The 23620-nt window shown below is 41.1% G+C and overlaps 1 protein-coding gene across 1 annotated transcript; it reads right to left on the bottom strand.

Annotated features, from left to right (window-relative positions):
- Positions 1-1744: 1744 nt before the first annotated feature.
- pmela (premelanosome protein a) lies at positions 1745-18925 on the bottom strand. Its single transcript, XM_080422514.1, has 14 exons — positions 18760-18925; positions 15418-15513; positions 14506-14652; positions 13996-14133; positions 13054-13215; positions 12032-12316; positions 9530-9943; positions 7740-8065; positions 7151-7277; positions 6238-6399; positions 5548-5650; positions 4714-4919; positions 4097-4187; positions 1745-3097 (listed from the first exon to the last, which is right to left on the bottom strand). Exons 1-14 carry the CDS (start codon positions 18818-18820, stop codon positions 2947-2949), a joined length of 2469 nt encoding a protein of 822 aa, XP_080278640.1. The 5' UTR covers positions 18821-18925; the 3' UTR covers positions 1745-2946.
- Positions 18926-23620: the final 4695 nt, after the last annotated feature.

Raw genomic sequence — 23620 nt, forward strand, 5'->3', positions numbered from 1 at the left:
TTGTTGTCGTTGGATAAGATTTTGTCCACAATTCCATGCTGTATTGATGTTGGTACCAAAGGAGAGATAACAGGCAAACGTTGATCAAAATAACAATTATTTCATTAAGTAATGCAGATGTTTAACAATAATTTAACTCTTGAGAGCGTAACATTATATTTGGTTTAATTTTACGCTCTCAAGAGTTAAAGATCTATAAGGGTCCATTTGGTTAACAACTCTCCATCATTTAGCTGGGGACCACCTGGAACCCCCTCAAGGACCACTGGTGGTCCCTGGACCACTGGTTAAGAACCACTGATTTACAATGAACGCAAATGTTGGTTTGTACAGGTAGTTGATTTAGGTGCTAGTAGTGAGTACTTTCGGATTACAACATTTTATTTTCATAACAAATGTTGTGTCATATACAGTATATCATTGCTGTCAGGCAGAAACCTTGTATCTCCATATTTCAATTCTATTTTTCTTATGTAAATTTAATGGCCTACTTCTTCATATTACAGTGTCACAGAAAAGTAGCAACAAATGATATCTGATCTACAGGCTCACAACAACGCGACGAGCTCGTAACAGTTTTGGACATAATAGGTTTCCACTGGACAGTGACAATTATGTTCAGGTTGTCTCAGATGTATAGAGGCTATGCGTGTGACATCATTGTACACGGAAGTTATGCGGGAACGCCTACCGAGTGTGGCAAAAAAACACAACTTTCTGGCCTTGACAGCTGCATACAGCCAAACAGAAAGGTCATTTCTGAACGTATTAAACAACGTTACACTCACCAACATGGCAGCTGTACGGAAAGCTTGAATTATTCTCTATCTGCAAAGTTTCTGTTTCATTAAAATCCACTGTAGACATGTTATGAGCTACTTTGTCTATACCAGGGGTCTTCAACGTTTTCAGGCCAAGGACCCCCTAGCTGAGACAGAGATGAAGCAGGGACCCCCTCTATATTGTATAAAATTGTGTTTCAGATAAAACTTTTGCTGCTCTTTTTTCCCTCTACACCTATAACTCTTTGCCAAAAATAGGAGCTTGTAGATCTGCTATTTTTGGCTAAAGTTCTCCTCAGAAAAGGGATTCTAAGGTTCAAGTGGTTAATGTAAAAAATATATTTTTATCACAAAGATTTGGCGGACCCCCTGTAGTAACTCTGAGGACCCCCTAGGGGTCCCGGACCCCCTGTTGAAGACCCCTGGTCTATACATTCTGTGTCAGAGGTTGAAAGCTCTCATTTTCAACAACGCAACATCCTGCTGCCTTCTGACTTACAGTATGTGACATTTAGAAACAGGTGTTACGCAGGACTGTTGAGTGAGCGGTTTGGCTCTTATGGATATTCTTATGGATATGAAGCATCAACTGACGGTGAGAAAACGCTAATATTACTTCCACCGAATTAGTTAAATTTTCGCCAGAAACAGACTGTATCAAATATAAGTGACTGACTATCATAAACGATACAGAACCTCCTCCCTGACAATATCGCTGAGACAGTTTGTTTATTTTTGCACCACAATTCTTATATGAGACGATTCTAAGATGACCCGATGTTATTCTCCATAGAGAAATTACTTTACGAACCAGGGGATGAACGAGTCAGGACTTCTGTACTCTATACTCTCTATTCCAGCTTTGCTTGGATCATTGCCCTTGAGCCAGGCAGCGCTCCATCTGATTATGAATAAATATCAGTTTTAGATAAGATTAAAAAAAAGGAAAATAAGTGTCCACATAATGATCAAGAAAGTTATATTTATTTTAGGCCTGTAAATATGAAAAATACTGATATTGGCACATTCAATTTACATTGGGATTGATACGCTGGAGTTACAAACAAGTTATTAATAGAAGTAGGTCACAAATAATTTATTACATTTTACATATAATTTATATCAGTGCCTTTAAATAGAAAATAGTGCAGGTCAAAAATAAATATATTCTCTTCTTGTCACAAATGAGACATTGTAAGAAACATTTATTCATCAACTTGCAGTCATCAGGTTCCCCAGTATTCAGAATGTTTTATTTCACTTTTTATTTCAACACGTTGAATTCAGTCCTATTATACATCTCAATGTGTATAGTTTATGGTTTCAGTTTATCAAACAGTGTGGCTGCTTCTGGTTTAATGCTTAAACTTGGACATTACCATAACATTTACTGTACATGGGTTAGAGCAGTGATTCTCAACCTTTCGGTTCGGGACCCGCAGGGTGGTCCCCAAAAGATTTTTGGCGGCGGGGGGGGGGGTTAGATTCTGACTTAAACAGTAAACAAACCAACATACAGTATAAGTGTATACAGGGTATCTGCACATTTCTAAAGTTAAAATTTAAGGACTTTTAAGACCTTTTTAATTCAGCTAAAATAAAACATTATTGTGAGCTTGTAGATCGGCTATTTTTAACAATATTTATCTGTGGAACCGGGTCAAACTAAATGTAATGCCTCAACTCCTACAATTCCAAGCACTTGTCAGGGTGGGGGGTCCCCAGTTCAAATGTGATTATTTCGGGGGGTCCCCAGTTCAAATATGATTATTTTGGGGGGTCGGGGCCTGAAAAGGTTGAGAACCACTTGGTTAGAGATTGTATTTGGTACTGTGTGATTTGAAGATTCCAGTGGTGGAAAAGTAACATTTACTCAAATACTGTACAATTTTGAAGAACTTTTTCTTTACTTGAGCATTTTCCACAACGCAGCACGTTGTGAATAGATCTGCTATTTCCACATTTTTGACAAAAATCGTGCCATACATAATGAGTGCTTTTACATTGGTACTTCAAGTAAATTTTGCCACCAATACTTTTGTACTTTTACTCAAGTGAAAATTAGCAATACACGCCTTTTACTTGTAACAGAGTATTTCTATATTTGTGGTATAAAATATTTGAAGTAGTTCTTCCACCGACTGGAAGCTGACCGACGGTCGTCTCACACCACTCTGCCCAGTAACGGACGGCTCTCTCCAGGTGACTGTCGGCTCAACAGGTTCCACAACAACAGAGGTACTGAGGTTATCACAGAGCTGGCTCCGCCGTTGCTGTCACTCTCCTCTGTCAGAGGATGGTACTGCTTGAACCTCCTGTTAAAATAGGAACGTAGGTGATTTAATTTAAACTCTGATTCCTTAAAGACGGGGTGCCGTGATTTTCAGTGATTTCCCCCCCCCTAAAACATAATCATCAGGTATTATGGTTATACTAGGAGGAAGATCTTTGTTAAAATTATGTTTTTATGTGGACACGCCTCCAGTTCATTAAGTATACCTGGTTCTCACCTTAGCACCTCCTCCACCACCTTAGCACCACCCACCTGTCCTAGTCCCTCCTCCTCCTCATGCCCACACCTGTTGTGTTATGATAATGAGGGGGAGGGCATGTTTTTACTATGTCACTAAAGCGCTGTTTCTCTATTGGCACGTTTGACCCTCAAGGTTTCAGCCTCCAGGTAGAAACTCAAAATAGTCAGAGAAGACATAAAACACCATAAAAACACCACCAGGGGGCTTAATGAAGTTCTATCAACCTCATAGACACATGAAAAACAGAAAAAGTGCAAAACCATGGCACCACCTCTTTAAGTTCTTTTTTTTAAATGTAAATGGTTGTGTAATGTCATTCCTTTTCTGCAATTACCCGTTGGGGTGCAACAGTTAACCCATTCAATCCGGAAACGCATCTACAAATGTCTTCTAAATCCAAACAGTTTTCTGAAAACCGCTGCTATTATATCAGTGGTTCTCAAACTTTTTTCATGTCAAGGACCCCCAAAATTATATGTATTTGGTCGCGGACCCCATCTCCAAAAAAATTGTTCCAGGGACCCCCAGAACTTGAAGCAAAGATTTGAGTGACAAATCTTCGCTTAAAAAAATAAATATTCAAAGATTTGCACAAAATTTCATGATACTATCTGCTATTTTTGAATAGCCAAGGTATAAAATAATGGCTATAGCTAAAATCTAATATGACACAGATGCGTTCCTGGATTGAATGGTTTAATCAAACTAATCGACGTAATTGATTATGAAAAATAATCTAAAATCACTGAGAATATAATGGACAGTGGCAGCCCTCTTTACCTGTACATCAAACCAATAGTGCCAACAACAGAGGCCAGAACGATGACGCCCAACACTGCAGCCACGGTCCCTGCAGAGGAGGCTCCGGAACCTGGAATGAAAGGATAGAAGGACAGGATGAGACCCAGGAAACAGATTCATACAGTATACTGATCAGAGCAAGACGATGCAGATTTTGGGATCCGATGCCGATCTCGAATTCGGAAAGTCCCAGGCCACCGATTATAGATGTTTTGTGTGATATTAAATTAGAAAATAATTAGATTTGATTAACAAGCAAGTAAGTAAATATATATATATATTTTTAACATTTTTCTTTTTTTAAATAGCGGGTCTACAAGGCAAGCTACAAAGCAAACATTGCATTGTGAACTTGTAGATCAGCTATTTTAGATTTTTGTTTTAAAACCTTTGAATATTTTCTCCTACAATGACATGGCCAAAATAGGGACACCAGGGTGAATGAAGGTGGTTAAAAATCAGGACACACTGTCAGCATAATTGCCGACACTGATGTTGCCAAAAAAATCAAATAATAATGACCCATAAGCCGATAAATGGGTCTGGCTCTTATATGGGTCTGGCTCTTATACCGATGAGATGTTTCCGTCACTCACCCACTGTCACGCTGACTCGAGCGCTCGCCACGGCCAGGCTGACGTCGTTGGTCAGGGAGACGTTCACGCAGAAAACTCCAGTCTCGTTGAAGAACTGGCGAAGGATGAGCTGACAGTCGGGAGAGGGCGCGGCCTCGCTGCACACCGTGTCCATGGGCGTGATGCAGTCGGCGTCTGATATCACGGTGCAAACCGTACTGGGCAGACTGAATGAGAACATTTACAATTTAAATTACAATGTAGGCATTTTAGCAGGCCAGACACTCTTATGCAGTGATTTGCAAGTGCGAGATCGGAATAAGCAGAGTAAGCATGAGCCCTAGTAGTCAATAAACGACAAGGTGAATAGTCACATACAGTATGTAGAGCCGAGGTAAACAATTAACCTAGCATCTGTCTAAACAACCTGCTATCTAAATAACATTCTTTGTGGTGAAGAAAAAGCGAATCTATGTAACAAAAACACATGCGAACAACAAGTGACCAAGACATATCTGCATACTAAACTAGCATCTATTAAACAAAGGTGACAGTCTGAAGAGGTGAGTCTTCAGACTGTGGTGGCAAATTGGGAGTGAGTCTGCAGTTTTGCTACAAAGATGCAATGATAGAATTTGCATATTGAGCACTATACAGTATGAATGCCAGATTTTCATAAATTGGACTTTATAATTACTTATACTCATTTGAATGTTAACTTCCTTTAATCTGTGTATAATTATACTACTAATTTGATATATGGAACTAATACTATATTCCATATGCATTGTTGCATCGCCTTTCATCGAAGGTGAATTGCGCCTGATTTTCAACAGTTGTGTGACCTATACTCACCTTCCTTGACAAGTAATGGTGAGGTCCACAGCATTCTGCTCCAGCTCGGTGGTCAACGACACCACGTTGGTCATCTGTACAATCTCCACACTCTCAATGCCCTCTGTGTGCCGGTTATAAGACAGGAGAAACCACGAGAGATCACTACTTGAACCATATAGCGTCCATACAGTACACTAGGCATGCCATAATAGGCAAACATTTGGTGGAAATCGGCAAGCAGTCTGTGAAAATAGCCAATCTACAAGCTGACAACTTGTCATGTTGTGCAGGGTAGTGAGCTTGAAAATCGTCTATTTTCAAAAAGGATTTTTGGGTAAAAGGAGGGGGGCCAAGGATAGATCCTTGGTGCACCCCGGAAGTAGGCTATTTGGGGTTTAAGTAATCCCTCAAGACAGATTCAGATCTCCTCAGTTGAATCTGTTCGGCAACTCGCAGTACAACGTGTAGAGTTGCTGTTATTAGGAATGAAAACAAAGGCACGCCACTGGAAGAGGAGGGCTGAAGGAGAGTGTGAACGGGCCGACATCCGGTCTCTACACAGGGAATTGGGTGTTGCAGATGGGTTCCCAGATTGGGGTTTAAGTGATTGAAACTATATTCAGTGTTCCCGTTATGAAAGCATGTATCATGAGAAGGATATGTACCGCAGGCAGGAAAACTAATAATAATATCCTTGTTGTTACTCACGGATGATAGCCACAGAGGTGGCGAGGGAGCCGTAGCGGTAGACCATGCAGTCAGACGTCAGCTCTGGCGCTTGTCTTTTGGCCACGACGAGGGGAACCTGAGCGGGATCAATCTCAGCCTCTGCCTCAGCTGCCACCGGAGCCGCAGTGACCACAGGTTGTTCTAGACAAGAAAGACATAACACATTGTGGGACTGACATGTCAAACAAAAATTTAGATTTCACGGCCAACACAGGCGTTTGCAGAGACACCTCTTCAACAGCGTGTAATTATCTATATCAGTGAGTCTCAACCTTTTTTTAATTTCTAGGACCCCAGTTTGATATGCATTCGGCCACAGACCAGATTTTATTTTTTACCAGTTTAGTGGCCTTGTGGTTAGACTCTAACCACAAGGCCACTAAACTGGTAAAAAATAAAAGGGTTCGAGACCCAATGCCTCCCTGCTTGGCAGCAAGGGCTGGATAGGGGGGTTAATCCCTGCCACATACTAGCGTTATGTTCCAGGGGGTGTACTTGTACATCAAGCTGCTTCACAATACAGAAACAGGAGATAGGCTCCTACTATAAGGGCCATATGGCTCGTCAAGGCTTACTTACTTACTTACTTACTTACAGACCCCATTTGATACGTTAATCACTGAGACCCTAATCTCCACTGTAACATTCTCAGACAGTGTTCATTTAAGGGTGAGGGCCCTATTAAGCACCTCTTACAGTAATTACCGCATAAGACGTGGAAATAAGACGTGCTTAATGGTGCCCTGAGAGTGTAAAAATAGAGCAAATGTGGTTCCATGTGTACACTCTCAGAGTTAAGGGTCCATATTTGAGTCCTAACTATCAATCACTTATAGCTGAGGACCCCCCCTGGAACCCCCATAAGGACCACTGATCTAATATAAATCCTTACCTTCTGCGACTTCGTTGACTATTTCAGCCTCGGCATCAGCTGCTGGCACCTCCTCCTCTAGCACCACAGCGGCCTCGGTGGCAGCGGGAACGATGACATTATCAGCAGCAGGGGGCGCTACAACCACCTAGGGATGGGACGATATGAAAATTTCATGTCACGATTATTGTGACCAAAATAATTGCGATTTACGATATTATCTATATTATCTAATATGCTTAAAACTCTTAAAATGACAGGCATCCATAGTAGACATGGAAAAAGTACATGGAAGTAAAGTTTACAATACAATGTCCTCTAAAATGGATCGCCCATAAAAGCCAACGGTTAGTTTCAAGGGCTTTGTGTATGGGGTGGAACATTTTCCAAAAATAGCAGATCTACAAGCTCACAACGTGTCGCATCGCGACGCGTTGTGAGCTTGTAGATCGGCTATTTTTGGCAAAGAGATTTAGAGGCAAAGAGATTTCCCAGTGTATGACAGAGGACAATTTCACCATAAATCAAAATCTCTACGATACGATTATTGTGAGCGTTTTTTATCACGACAAACGCCAAATAACGATTATCGTCCCATCACTACAACTACCTCGGTGGCAGCAGCTGCAGGAGCCACTTCTGTTGCTTCAACAACGGCAGGAACGACCTCCTCTGTTGCAGCAGCAGCTTCAGCATCAACAGCAGCATCCGTCTCCTCTGCTAGCGCTACCTCTGTTGCAGGAGCAACGGTGGCGGCAGCCTCGGCCACGACTTCTTCTTCAGGGACTGCGGCCGCCGGCACTTCTTCTACTGCGGTCTCCTCTGCCTCTGCAGCAACGGGGGCGACGGAAGCGGCGGCGGCTTCGACCACTGGCACTTCGACGGCAGCTGCTGCGTCCACCACGGCTGTTTCATCCTCTGCGGTTTCGACTGCAACTATAGGGATGTCAAGATTATGAAAGTTTACTTGACCAATAATTGTCTCTGAAATAATTGTGATTACGATTTTAATTGTGTTTCTGTCGTTAAACGTTGGAACATTATGAATGGAATTTACATTTATTTTTGGCTTTTAGGCTTCGTAAGGGCAGATCTAGCCAACTTACACTTTTAATTACTTTACACTAGGGGTGTGCCGATATATCGTCCCGCGATATATATCGCGATACGTTTTCGTGACGATATGTATCGTTGTGGCGTTTTTGGTTTTTTTTTTGCAATAATAATAATGCAAAAACAGAAGTATTTGTTTGCCTTTTGTGGTGTACAGGTATTGATGAAGGCCAAGCTCACACAGTTTGGTACAAACCCATATATGGGCATTTATTTAGAGAAATGCACAGAAGATAGGGGGAATAATAATGCAAAAAAAAAAAAGAAGGTAAGTATGATGTTCAACAGAGGTTCTTCCCAGGTCTGGGGCACACAGTCCAATCATCACATAAAGGTATCGATCACGTTCCAAAGGTTGCCTACAAGAATAAAATAAATTGTCTTTTAGTATTATGTTTCACCGGCAATCTATTGAAGGGGAAATAGTGGAGTGTTTTGGCTTACCGCCTGAGCACCCGTCCGTTCACCAAAGAGAGCCAGTGAGTTCTGAGACAGAGTGGCAGAGTGTTTGTAGCTGGGTGCCCCACCCATAGATATAGAAACCTAGATACCTCATTTGCCTCTGCAGTTCATTGGAGCGACCTGTATTTTGGCCGCCATTTTAGAGGGGGCACGCTGCAACTCAAAGTGACTACTGGCCAATCACAGCGCGTCTTGTCCAGGACTTCTCAGAATCTACTTGTCCCGCCCCCACCTGCCTCTGATTGGCCAACCGAACGTCCCCTTCTGTGACGCACGCGGAAGCTTCCCGCTTGCCCCGCGGAAGCGGAAGTGCGCCCGAGATACAGACGCCTCAGAGCCGGAGGAGGCGTTTACCTTTATATGTCTATGGCCCCACCTAGCCGGTCATCACAGGTGCGCTGAGTTGGGGCTGATTCATGATGAAGATTGGTAGGCAACGGCCTTCAACGACGTGGCCTAGGCTGGGGCGATGCCTTCTGGGCCTCTCTCTATCTCTCTCCCACTGTCTCTCCATGGTGTGGTACCTACCTGGCAGGCGGTCCCTTAGCTAGACTCCACAATTTCCTCCCCCCCCCCCTCCCCCATATATTTTCATAATAAAAAAGTGCCATATATCGTATCGTATCGATATCGTGAGCCCAATATCGTGTACCGTATCGTATCGTGAAATTAGTCGGCACACCCCTACTTTATGCCAAAAAAAAAAAACATTAATAGTGGAAATAGCACATCTACAAGCTGAAAAGCACGTCACGATAAAATTTGTGCTATTATCTCAAATAATTGCGATTAGGCGATTGATGTAATAATTGTGACAGGCCTTACCTGCGACAGCAGCCGCGTCGGTCGGCTCTTCGGCCGCCGGGGTGACGGGAACGGCCAATGCTGCGTCAAGCGTGTCGTCCGCGGCGGCGTCTACTTCTGCGGCGGTGTCTGCCACCACGGTGGCAGCTGGGTCTTGTTCTGCCACGGGGACATCCTCTCCTGCTGCGGGGGCCACCGAGACCACCTCCACCGCCCCCTCCTCCGCGGCCGCCGGCTCCACAGCTGCCTCCACGCCTTCAGCAGCGGCGTCTGTGGCTACGGCTACGTTAGCGTTAGCGGGGTCGTCCACCACCGGAGTGGCCTCAGAAGCAGCAGGAACGTCCAGGGCGATGGTGTCTCCCTCCAGAAGAGCTGTGTCTTCAGTAGAGGCCACCACAACCACGGTGGGGACAGGAGACGATTCTACGGGTATTACTGAAGGAAAAAGAGCTACCGTTAGAAGTAAAACTTCAGCATATTTCTTATCTTTTTAACCCATTAAGACCTGAGGCCGATTCAAAAAATGCAAAACAGTTAAAAAAATAATAATTAAAAAAAAAAAAAAAAAAAAAAAAAAAAATATATATATATATATATATATATATATATATATATATATATATATATATATATATATTTTGTTCAGGCAAAGATTTGAGTTACAAATGCTCGCTTAAAATATATATATTCAAAGATTTGCACAAATTTTCACGATTTTTCTAAAATAGCAGATCTACAAGATCATAGCGCGGCACTCGGTGCCGCGCTATGAGCTTGTATATCTGCTATTTTTTAATAGCTAAAGAAATCTAAAATGACACAGATGCGTTCCCGGGTCTTAATGGGTTAAAAATGACATCTGCATTGTATGAAAAGTAATTCAGCCAATACGTGGGACAGTGTAAATGTCCTGTGCTGTAAAATATACCCTATATTTTTTAAAACTGTTGTTCGTGGGTCATGAGCACAGTCACACAAATATTACATCTCCCATAAAGCCACGTAAATCATTATTCGGATCGAGGTCGACTTTTCTGAGCTTCCACACCGCGAATAAAGGCATCGACCTTTGCGAACGAGGCATCAACTATATGAATAGTTTTTATACAAAATACTTGCCGGTGAGTGTTTCGCATTTTCATATTGTTTATTCATCATGCACCTGGTATGTAATGGCCGTAAAGGGATAGTTCACCCCTATCGATTAGTCACCCCATGGAGACTTGAATTCATGGATATTTTTCAGTTTTTGTCGCATTTCAAAGCCAATAATTTGATGACCAGCGGAACATTAGGCAGCGGTTCCGGTAGGAGACACAAAGGAGACTCTTTGTGTCTCCTACCGGTGACGATCATCAAATTATGGGCATAGGAATGCAACAATAACAAAAAAAAAGTCATTTTGGGGGTGAACTATCCCTTTAAAGGTAAAAATGAAAATCCAGAGTGATGAATTGAAGCTCTCACCAGCAGTGGTGTTTCCAGTGCTACTAGTAGGGATGCTTGTCACAACTGCAGTTGGAACAGGAGTTGAGCTACTAGTAGGGTAGCTTGTCACAACAACCGCAGTTGGAACCGGAGTTGAGATACTAGGGATGCTTGTCACAACCACAGTTGGAACAGGAGTTGAGCTACTTGTAGGGATGCTTGTAACAACCACAGTTGGAACAGGAGTTGAGCTACTTGTAGGGATGCTTGTCACAACCACAGTTGGAACAGGAGATGATGCTACAGGTATTACTGAAGGAAAGTACAATAGAAGAAATAAACTTCTAGCATATTTCTTATCTTTTTAAAATGACATCTGAATTGTATGAAAAAAGTAATTCAGCCAGTGGGACAGTGTAAATGTCCTCACACACGTGAGGGGACTTTTCTTGTTTTGCGTTCGATTCATTCTAAGAGAATATACCGTATATTTTTAAACTGTTGTCTGTGGCACGAGTACAGTCACACAGAACGCAAATATTGCATGCCGATAAAGCCACGTAATCATTATTCGGATCAAGGTCGACTTTTCTGAGCGTCCACACCATGAATAAATGCATCAACCTTTGTGAACGAGGCATCAACTATATGAAGAGTTTTTATACAAAATACTTGCCGGTGAGTATTTCGCATTTTCATATTGTTTATTCGTCATGCAGCCGTCATGCAGCCGTCATACATGCATGCATGTAAAGGCCTTAAAGGAATAGTTTACGCCAAAAAAATGATATTTTCTATCAATTACACACCCCATGAAGCAATGAATTCATGTAGACTTCTTTGGTTTTTGTCGCATTCCTGAGCCAATAATTTGATGACTGGTAGGAGACTCAAACTGTCTCCTTTGAGTCTACCTCCGGATACATTAGCATCTTTCCGCCAGTCATCAAATTATTGGCTTAGGAATGCGACAACAAAAAAATCTCCATGAATTCAAGGCTTCATGGGGTGTGATAGAAAATAAGTAATTTTTGCGTGAACTACTCCTTTAATGCAAAAATGAAAAAGCCAGTGTGATGAATTGAAGTGTCTTACCAGCGGTGGGGTTTCCACAGCTACTGGGGATGCTGGCCATGATGACCACCTGAGGCTTGAAGGCGCCCAGGGAGACGTACGTGTGTGTGACGGTGCGCTCTCTGGAGATCAGAGTCCCACTGCTGTCCCCAAAGTCCCAGTTGAAGGTGATGTCGGAGTCGCCCAGGTACAGGCTGGGGTCGTGCACGTTGACGCTGAAGGCGATGGCTCGGTTCTGGATGAAGCTCGCGTCGTTCTGGTTGACGTCGTTTACTTGGGCCAGTGAAATGGTGAAAGGGATCTGGTCTGTTGGCGAAGACAGAGGAGATAAGACATTGTTATCGTTGGAGCTGCAAAAAATTATGTTTCATGTCATCTCGTCTAGTCTTGCACAGGCCAGGCGACTGGCCAGGCGACACTAGACCAGTGTTTCCCAATCAATGGGTCGGGACGTAGATTTGGGTCACGGAACCATTTTTATGGGCAGGGGTAAATGGTGCATTTATATAGTGCTTTTATCCAAAGCGCTTTACATAGATTGTGCATTACATTCACCCATTCACTCTACCCGGCCACTCTACCCCCGAGCCACTGCCGCCCCAGGGGTTGACACTTGACACTAAGGTCTGTTTGGCAAGTGCCAGTTAGGCAAGTACAGGTCACGTTCTACTTGCCCAAAGGTCATGCCTACTTGCCCGAAAAGTTAATTGCCATTATAAAATGATACGGTAACATTTTAATTACCATTCATTTTAACACTTATGTTTTACTTTCTACATGCGAATTCATGGGGACAAAATTTCATACCTCAATATTTATAATATCTCAATCAAACTGTTGCAATCCCCACTTGCCCGTAGGGCCAACCTGAAAGAAAACTCCACCTCAACCGTTTTATTTACCTGCCACGGGCAGTCGTGCAACCGTTAGTGTCAATCCCTGTTTACGGTAAACATCCCTTTCTTTTCTAGTATAGCATACAGTATATCAGGACAGACAGATTTCTATATTTAATGGGCATTGTTGGTGTTGGTTGTTGTTACCTGTGATGGTGAACACTGTGGAGGCGTAGCCCAGAGGGATGAACCTGGTGCTGCTCCTCATGTGGTAGATAACAACCTCCATGTTGTAGGAGCCCAGAGGGATGTTGTCTGTGCCGATAGACAGTGAGGAGGAGGGACCGTCTGCCACCTGCCAGTAACGTCCTGGGATGAGGAAGTACAGTAGTATTTTATATCTTTTTATATGTTTATTTGACAGGTACAATGCAAAACAACAAGTTTCAAGTTACAATAATAGGAGACATATGTATTACTTATAGGGTTTCTAGCCAGGGCTATTCTATCTAATATGAATAATAACATAATATTAATTGTTATTACAGTATATTTAGAATTAGCAAATTCAACTTGGTTGGTGTTATTCAGGTAGTTTTTTCATCACTCTATTTTCATCAGGTTTTTCTTTTCTTTTTTCTTTATTAAAGCATCAATTAAAAACCTTTATACTTAAACAAATACAAACAAATACTTAATACAGTATCAGGTATTGGTTCTTTAGTTTATAATCCAGAGACAAGCATTTGGTGCCATGTACTATACAATTATTGCCACAATATTTTAGATAGTATCATCATTGATTAAACTGACTCTAGATTTACACGTATGTATTATTCTCTCATATCATTCATTCATTTAATGTTATCTCAAGCAATGTTAATACTTGTGTATTTAGCTACTAGAGCATCCACAGAATACTGTTAATTAACTGTTAATTAAAGACCTGGAACGCATCTGTGTCCCTTAAGATTTCTTTGGCTATTCAAAAATAGCATTTCTACAAGCTCATAGCGTGTATGAGTGCCGCGCTATGAGCTTGTAGATCTGCTATTTTTGAAAAATTGTTTTTTTTTCAAAAAACTGTTAGGATTTAGAAAACATTTTTAAGAATCGCCTCAGGTCTTTAATGGGTAAAAGCATCTTTACCCCAGGCCTTCCACACATAGACATAGAAGGGTTTTCTGGGGTTGGGGACCACGTTGAGTGGGGTTCCATCAGGGAAGACCTGAGTCCCGTCAGTAGCCTGGTCAGGGTACACAGCCTGACCCTCACCATACTGAGTTCCTGGAAAATCATCAACAAAATGTCTTTAAATGTTATAACAATTTTTCAATTTGTTTTCAATTTCAAAGGAGCTTTATTGGCATGAGAAAGTTTTTATTGCTAAAGCAAGTGTCAAAATATAATAAAAACAATTTAAGAAAAAGATGGGGAAAGTATGTACAGTTGGAGGGGGATAACCCTTGTGTTAAACAGAGCTATGTCACATTTTCAAATAATTGTAGTGGTGTAAAAAGTACAATATTTGCCTCCGAGATGTAGTGGAGTAGAGTAAAGTAAAAGTACTGAAAATGTTTAAATACTCCAGTAAAGTAAACAATCCTCAAAATTGTACTTGAGTACATGTACTTAGTTACTTTACACCACTGATCTTACCGTTGATGGTAGAGTTCCTGGCCCAAACCACCTGACCATCAGCAAGAACCGTTTGGTTTTGTGGGAATTTGAGGTCAATATTGAAGGTTGCTTTGGCTCCAGTGAGGGTGGGAGCATCGTTTCTGATGTCAAAGGCAACTTCACCGCCTGGAGATGATATGACACACACACACATTATATGACAACACAAATAATAGCAGCTGTAACAGCTGAAATCTGGAATCTTGTTTCAATGAATGAAATGTTATTTCAACCAGTTTGTGTGGTATTATGTTAATACAATATAACTAGTATCTGCAGTGGATGGAGGTGGTCTACCAACTCGGGTATAGGACAGCTTTTTTTTCTTTCTTTTTAGACCCTTTATTCAGATTTAGTAAAAAGATTAACAGACTTATTTTCAATACATTATTCAAAATCTCACAAAAAATCTTCATACGGACAGTTCATAAAATGTTATATTGCAAATTACATAAATAAGTGAAGCTGCTATGCCCAATATCTCCTCAGGCCAAGCGGAGATGCCCTTTTGGATAAGTGGTAGAAATCTGGTTTCCCACGCGAGTAGCTCTTGCTTTTGGACCATAAGGTCATGGGTTAGCACGACTTGGGCGTGGGCAAGTCGTGCGGTAAGCACTGGGAGCTGATGGTAGGTATGGCGCTCCACCTCAGCAATCCATCTCCCAGGGGTCTAGCGCATTGTAACAGGGACAGACTCCTGCGTTATCTGCTGACAATGAGGCTGAGGCTGAGGCTGAGGCCTCTCCGACCTACTTATTATGCGGGTTCAAATCCTGGGTGTAACAGCTGTAATTACCCCTCTCCGCCAGCAGAGGACATACAACTTACAGGTTGCAGCTTTAAGAGAGAACCCATCTTACTCAAGAGAGAGAGAGAATGGTTGAGACTCACCATTCCAGCAGTTTCTGAATCTTGCGTCTCCGTCTCTCCACACAGGATACATCCGTGAGTTCCATGAGCGGTAGCGTGTGAACTGAATTCTAGGCTCTGGGGAAGGAAAGTCCTTGATTTACTATTCAGAGAGGCAGCATCATGCAATTCATATCATTCACATTATTCTTTATCTGTCCTATAAAGTATATGCAATCTCTTTACAGTGACGTGAGTTAAAGGTTGAGGTAAAGATTCTTCTTTTACTGTACTTTACTTATGGATCCCCATTAGCACTTGCCTAAGCATGCATGGCTATGCCTCCTGGGGTCCGTCACACCCAAACACGTAGTGTACATACTGTACACAACATACTACATATACAATAAACCAGGGGTCTTCAACAGGGGGTCCAGGACCCCTAGGGGGTCCTCAGAGTTACTACAGGGGGTCCGCCAAATCTTTGTGATTTTTTTTTTTACCTTACCTTGAACCCTAGATAGCATCCCTTTTCTGAGGAGAACTTTAGCCAAAAATAGCAGATCTACAAGCTCACAACGCCTCGCGCTGCGAGGCGTTGTGAGCTTGTAGATCTGCTTTTTTTGGCACAGGGATATAGGTGTCGAGGGAAAATGGCGCAAACCAAGTAAAAAAAAGAAGTTTAATCTGAAACACAATTTTATATAATATATAAAGGGGGTCCCTGCTTCATCTCTCTCTCAGCTAGGGGGTCCTTGGCCTGAAAACGTTGAAGACCCCTGCTGTACACAACATACTACATGCCACAAAAACAAAAATAAATCCATTAAATCAAGGCTTCATGGGGTGTGTAATTGATAGAAAATAAGTCATTTTTTGGGTGAACTCTGAACATTTCAGAAATGTACAATTTTACAATATTGTACATTTCATGATAAAGGAGAAAGGGGTTACCCATATCATCTTACAATTTTACAACAAATTATACATTGGACTTCTTGTGTTACTCACTGATGATCTAAAGTGCTTACTTTGCTAATTTCATAGTCCAGCTCCAAGATGTTGTTTTCTTTATACTATATTTATAAAGATGATCTTTTGAAAATAATACTAGTGCCAGATCAAACAAACCATCTTTCGCTCAAGAGTGGGCATAGAATCTTATAGAATTAATGAATAAATAAGGATGAGGATATTGATACAAGTTACATCAGTAGTAACACTAATCTTCTTTTTATGGGGGTCCCTAGCACAAAATATTCAGTGAATTCAGGGGTATTTACTTTGGTCCGGGACCCACAAATGGGTCCCAGGCCACTTGTTTGGGAAACAGTGTTCTAGATCTAGTCTATGTTTTGGGACACATACAGATATAAAACACTGAAACAACAAAAATAAGACCATAACACCAAACTAGTAAGGTAAAAAAAAAAACAGTTACATCGTGAGGTATTAGGGAGATTTAAGAGCAGGTTATTAAATTGTCCATATAGGCAGTGTTGCCAGATTCTGTGAGAGAAACAAGCAACCAGGTCTAGGAAAACCAGCCCAAAAGAAGCGACTATGGCCATTGGCCACACATGAGTACTTTAACATGTACATCAGCTATTTGAAAATAGCAGATCTACAAGCTCGAGCTTGTAGATCGGCTATTTTCAAATAAAATCTTGCGGGGGAAATTATAATAAGCAGATCTGGCAACCCTGCATATAGGATATTGGGGGCATACGTTTTTAGCACGAGTTGTGTAGATTGTTCCATGAAACAGGAGCATCGTCAGAGCAGAAAGCATATTTTCCCTAGGGGGGGAGAGGGGGGGAGAGAGGGGGGGCTTGGGGGTGGAGGTAGTGCTAGTCACACGACCCCTACAATCTCCCTCAATCCCTTTCATGTGATCATCAGCTGAGCTCTCATGCATCCGTAATCCCACACAGAGGAGGAGAATGAGGAGATCTCAGACTTTGGGGCGACTGGGGCCTGCAGCCCATATCCACTGATGTGTGACTTTATGACTTTATGAATCAATGTTGGTTTGGTTGGAGGGCTTTTTCCTTTCTTCAATTGAATTTGATTGATTGATTGACTACTAAGTTTGCCAAAAAAAGCACAAAGTACAGTTGAACCCATTAAGACCTGAGGCCGATTAAAAAAATGTTTTCTAAATCCTAACAGTTTTTTGAAAAAAAGATTAAAAAATGTTTTCACGATTGAACAAAAATAGCAGATTTACAAGCTCATCTATGAGCTTGTATATCTGCTATTTTTGAATAGCCAAAGAAATCTAAAAGTGACACAGATGCGTTCCAGGTCTTAATGGGTTGATACAAATACAATGCTAAAAGGATTGAACCCAAGAAAGCACTATATGGCTCGTTTCCATTGGGGTCTCTGTATAATAGTCCTGAATAACTTCAGTTCAATCACAAAATCATGTATAATATAGGATAACATACTGTAAATACCTCCCACATATTGTTGTTGTTGTCGTTACTGGGTTTATTTATCAGCATGAAACCAGTGTGAAATCATAGATAAATAAGGACATACAACTCCAAGGCCAATTGAGATCAGGTAGCAAAGTTCTGATTTACGATTAGTCCTTTAAAAGTTATCTTTTTGCACAACCTATGCCAGTATTGTTGAAGTGAAAAATTCTAGACTTAAACTTTCTTTGGTTAGACATAAGGTGCAAAAACTGTCTTTTTGCACCTTATGTCTAACCTCATGAAGTATATATATACTGTATGTATGTATGTATAAATGTACTGTACATAATCTTAGATTAAAATTGTGACCCGTTTCTTTCCTTGCTCTCCCTCTCTCTGCCCCCCCTCCCTTCTTCCTATAAACTACAAATTACACAAGAAAATTATTCCATCCACATCTGTGATATTTATTGATTTAATTATTATTTATTCATTCACAGATTGGTGTTCAAAGTTAATCTACTCCTGCCCTATAGTCACTGTGGTCACGTGTTGTGACCCATTGCCATATAAGGGAGGTGAGTCACTAATATTGTCACCTGATGAAGGCCAACTGTGGCCGAAGCTTTGCGTACCCTGGAATGTCAGTGTTTTAAATAAATAAACAAAACACTAGTGGGGAGCAAAGCTGTTGTGCGGACTTCTATTCTTTTATACTGTCATTTTGTGTCCAGCACCAGCAAGGAACTGGATGTGCGCAACCCACTTGTTTTGAACAATAAAGTTGATTCTCATTCTGATTTAGAGCCCCAAAATGAAGGTGAATTCAAAACACATTATTGTGTAACCAATGCAATCATACGGGATAAACACCATTTTATAATAAGCAAGACAAACATACAACCAAAAACATTTTTTCCCCCGACAAACATAATGTAATGAATCAAGATGTACTCACTGGATGCGGTGGCAGCAGAGGCAAAAGCCAGCACAACAATCACCAGCGTCAAAGTCCCCATGGTTCGAGAGCGTCTTGTCCCTTTCTGAGCCCTGATTCCTCACCCTGAGTTCCTGCTGCACCCCAACACAACACGACACAACCAAAGAGACCGGAGAAAAGATATTCTGACTCTCTTAAAACACAGTCTTGTGTAATAAACCATCCATGGGGATGGGATGAAAACTGGCACCACCCCCTTTTTTACTGAACCATACATAAGCGATCAAATCCTCAGTGTTATTTTAACTCTCTGAGGGTGTACAAGTGTAACCAAATGGACCCTTAGGGGTCGCACACTTTCTGATATGAACAAATAAGGCCATCACACGTTTAGCACTCGCTCACAGTAGCAAATGACGCTGATCATCCCCTAGATCGTCACTTCAGACTCATGCCATCTGGAGGAAGATACAGAACTTTGGAATGGGAGAATAGTTAGTTTAAGTAGAAGTGTTGCCCCTTCAGCCATTGCTGCACTAAAGAAACTGCCTCGCTGATATGGTGGTTTTTGTGTACACTGGGGACTTCATGTATTGTCTTGGTGTTATGTTGTTATGTGCTATATGGCAGTGGTTTTCAACTCTTTTCATATCAAGGTCCATTATTTTTTTGATGAGATTTAGACTATTTCGTTATCGTTGGATAAGATTTTGTCCACAATTCCATCCATGCTGTATTGATGTTGGTACCATAGGAGAGATAACAGGCAAACGTTGAACAAAATAACAATTATTTAATTAAGTAATGCAGATGTTTAACAATAATGTAACTCTTGAGAGCGTAAAATGAAACCAAATGGACCCGTAAGGGTCCATTTTACGCTCTCAAGAGTTAAGGGTCCATTTGGTTAACAACTCTCCATCATTTAGCTGGGGACCACCTGGAACCCCCTCAAGGACCACTGGTGGTCCCCGGACCACTGGTTGGAAACCACTGCTATAGGTTATGTGTTTTTCTGTTGGAACAAACCATGAAGATGGATATCCCTGAGGGGACAATAAAGACTATTATTATTATTAATTGGTTCCAAACAGAACAGTATAGACTAGAGGTCTCAAACTAATACACGTTTTTTTTACTTGAGCAGAAGTCAAACGAGGACAATATAATGTAATTATATTGCAAAAGCCTCATTGGAAAAAATAAATGTTTTTCATTAACATTTTTGTTTGATAAATTGAGATAATTTTCTCAGTGTAAATAATATGTTACCATAAATGTATATAACGTGCAATGAAGACAACTTTCAGAGCTTTGGTATTCAGATGCAGTGGTGGAAAGCATGATGTACTGATGTAGCATGATGAGCAAGTACTGTACTTAAGTACAATTTTGAGGATTTTTTTTTACTTTACTTGAGTATTTTCAATTGTCAATACTTTTACTTCTAGTCCATTACATCTCAGAGGCAAATATTTCAATTTTTGAAAATATTTTTAAATAATAATAAAAACAATAGTAAAAGAAAAAAGAAAAGGGGAAAGAAAAGGACATTTACTCGTGACACATAAAAATGGGCCTGCGACTCTCAAATGGGTCCCAAACTACTGTTTGGGAAACAGTGACAGAGTACAAGTGAAAATTTTAGGCACTTTTACATTGAGTTTTCTTTTTTTGATACTTACAGGACTTTACTCCACTACACCTCAGAGGCAAACACTGAACTTTTTACTCCATACAATTATTTGACAACTTTAGTTAGCAGTTACTTTGGCTAATTTACAGTAGCTTATTATTATTATTACAAAACATAGATTTAACAATAAATGATTTAGGGCAGGGGTCTTCAACGTTTTCAGGCCAAGGACCCCCTATAGCTGAGAGAGAGATGAAGCAGGGTCCACCCTCTATATTGTATAAAATTGTGTTTCAGATTAAACCTTTTTTGTTTACTTGGTCTGCTCTTTTTTCCCTCTACACCTATACCTCTTTGCCAAAAATAGCCGATCTACAAGCTCACAACGCCTCGCAGCGCCAGGCGTTGTGAGCTTGTAGATCTGCTATTTTTGGCTAAAGTTCTCCTCAGAAAAGGGATGTTAGGGTTCAAGTGGTTAAGGTAAAAAAATAATCATATCACACAAAGATTTGGCGGACCCCCTGTAGTAACTCTGAGGACCCCCTAGGGGTCTCGGACCCCCTGTTGAAGACCCCTTATTTAGGGTAATCTACCCAGCAGCACATAAACTCATGCAAATCAGCCTCACCTTTTTACCAGCTGCAAAGTTATGAACACATTAGTGCATTGATTTTAATGGTAATGGACCACTCTGCATAATGAGTACTTTTACGTTTGATACTGTAAGTATATTTTTATGGCAACACTTTAGAGTATTTCTACATTGTGGGTATTGATACTTTTAACCTCTTAACCCCTCAATATTTTAGTAAACTAGTTGACTGGGATATTGGCTCTGTATTGGATCCACTCCCTCTCTACACCAAATCTTTCAACCCGAAAATAGCCGATCCACAAGCTCACACAATGTGTCGTGTTGTGGTGCGTTGTGAGCATGTAGATCTGCCATTTTCTGTGAATGCTGGCTGGGGTTCACGTGGTTCAATAAAAACTTAAATTCTTCCAGCACTGTAAGAAGGCCTGACCTCAGAGTTATGAATGTGTGCATGGTGGGGGGTGTCACAAGATGAGTGTGTGAGGACAGATAATCAATAGCATCCTTTTATTGCCCTACGTTGCCTCCAGATCCACCCCCACCCACCCCCACCCCACAGGCTATTAAACAATACCGGCAGACATTAACCCATTCAATCCCGGGAACGCATCTACAAAAGGTCTTCTAAATCCAAACAGTTTTCTGAAACACTTTATTGTTGCTATGATATCAGTGATGCTCAAACCTTTTCATGTCAAGGACCCCCAAAATTATATGTATTTGGCCACGGACCACCCCCATCTCAAAATATTTTGTTCCAGGGACCCCCAGGGACCCCCCCTCCCCCCCAGAAGCAAAGATTTGAGTTACAAATGTTCGCTTAAAAAAAGAATATATGTATTCAAAGATTTGCACAAATTTTCATGATTTAAAAAAAAATGCAGATCTACAAGCTCATAGCGCGGCACTCGGTGCCGCGCTATGAGCTTGTATATCTGCTATTTTTGAAAAGCCAAAGTATATAAAATAATGGTTAAAGTGGTTAAAATTAAAAAAAAAATCCCGGTCTTACTGGGTTAACACCATCCAACGCGTTCGTCAGATGAAGCACAAGACCGACATTAAACCTCAGGAACTCGTTTATTCACTGTAATAGATGAGCTGGAGAAATGAAAAGGTCAATGTAACATATTTGTGAATGAGTGCGTAAACCCTGGTCACATGGACATGCATAAAGCATTATCACACATTAAAAATGAAATATTAACATAAGACCACTGGTTCTTGATGTGGTGGCCCGGGGGGTGTCTAGGGGGTCCCTGGCTTATGGGGGTCCATTAGGGTCCATGAGTAAAACTGAGGATTGTACAGTGTAGTGTTTGATCTAGGGGCAGTGGTTTTCAACCTTTTTCATGCCAAGGACCCCTAAATTGATATACATTTGGCCGCGGACCCCCATTTGAAAATGTCTTGTTCCAGGGACCCCCAGAAGCAAAGATATCATTTAATTTTCGCTTTAAAAAAATATAAATATTCAAAAGATTTGCACACTTTTAAATATTCAAAAGATTTGCACACTTTTTCAAGGATTTTCAAAAATAGCAGATCTACAAGCTCATAGCGCGGCACCAAGTGCCGCGCTATGAGCTTGTAGATCTGCTATTTTTGAATAGCCAAAGCTAAGTGGTTAAAATGATTGTGACGCTATGTTAACTCATTTCGCTGGGGGACCCCCCCCTGGTACTCCGTCAAGGACCACTGGTGGTCCCCGGACCACTGGTTGAAAACCACTGATCTAGGGTTCCCTAGATCAGTGGACTTTCCAGTCCGCGAACCCCCAAAATAATCATATTTGAAGGGACCCCCCCACCCTGACAAGCACTTGGAAATTGTAGGAGTTACATTTAGTTTGACTCGGTTCCACAGATAAAGATAGCCGATCTACAAGCTCACAACGCCTCGCAGTGCGAGGCGTTGTGACCTTGTAGATCGGCTATTTTCACAATGTTTTCCTCTGTCTTATGTAATATTTGACAATTTGGCCAATTTGGTATTAAAAAGGTCTTTAAAGTCCTTAAATTGTAACTTTAGTAATGTGCAGATACCCTGTATACACTTATACTGTTATGTTGGTTTGTTTACTGTTGAGTGAGAAAACAATGTTCCACATTAAGCTGATCGTCTGGGGACCCCCAAAATAATTTGCGGACCGACCCCCAGTTGAACCACTGGTGTAGATTGGGGTCCCAGTCCCAGACAATAAAAAATGCATGAAATGGGGGTCCTTGAGGGGAAAATGGGAGTTTTGCATATCCTTGAAATTAAAAAGAGAATACAGTGGTGGAAAAAGTACTCCAATTCTTTACTTAAGTAAAAGTACCAATACTGCAATTTAGATATACTCTGTTACAAGTCTGGAATTAAAAATGTACTTGAGTAAAAGTACAAAAGTATTAGTATCACAATATACTTAAAGTACCAAAAGTAAAAGTACTAAAATGTTTGAAAATAGCAGATCTACAAGATGCGACGCGTTGTGAGCTTGTAGATCGGCTATTTTCAAATAGCCTATGTATAAAATGGGGCTAAAGTGGTTAATGTATGTTTTATAATGTAATAATTTATATCTTAAAAAAGCCTTTGATTGGATCAATAGAGACTTGTTGGAATACAAGTTACTCTGCTCGGGTATCAACGGTACATTGTAT

The sequence above is a fragment of the Gymnoscopelus braueri genome (assembly GCF_963280865.1).
Source record: "Gymnoscopelus braueri genome assembly, chromosome: 3".
Lineage (NCBI taxonomy): Eukaryota > Metazoa > Chordata > Actinopteri > Myctophiformes > Myctophidae > Gymnoscopelus > Gymnoscopelus braueri.

What these genes read in the sequence shown, in the direction of transcription:
- pmela (XM_080422514.1), bottom strand. Translation starts at nt 18,820, where the DNA reads ATGGGGACTTTGACGCTGGTGATTGTTGTGCTGGCTTTTGCCTCTGCT. An exon ending in ATTCAGAAACTGCTGGAATG is followed by an intron (nt 14,653 to 15,417) that starts GTGAGTCTCAAC and finishes TATCATCTCCAG; the next exon opens with GCGGTGAAGTTGCCTTTGAC. An exon ending in CACCTCTGTGGCTATCATCC is followed by an intron (nt 5,651 to 6,237) that starts GTGAGTAACAAC and finishes ACCGGCACACAG; the next exon opens with AGGGCATTGAGAGTGTGGAG.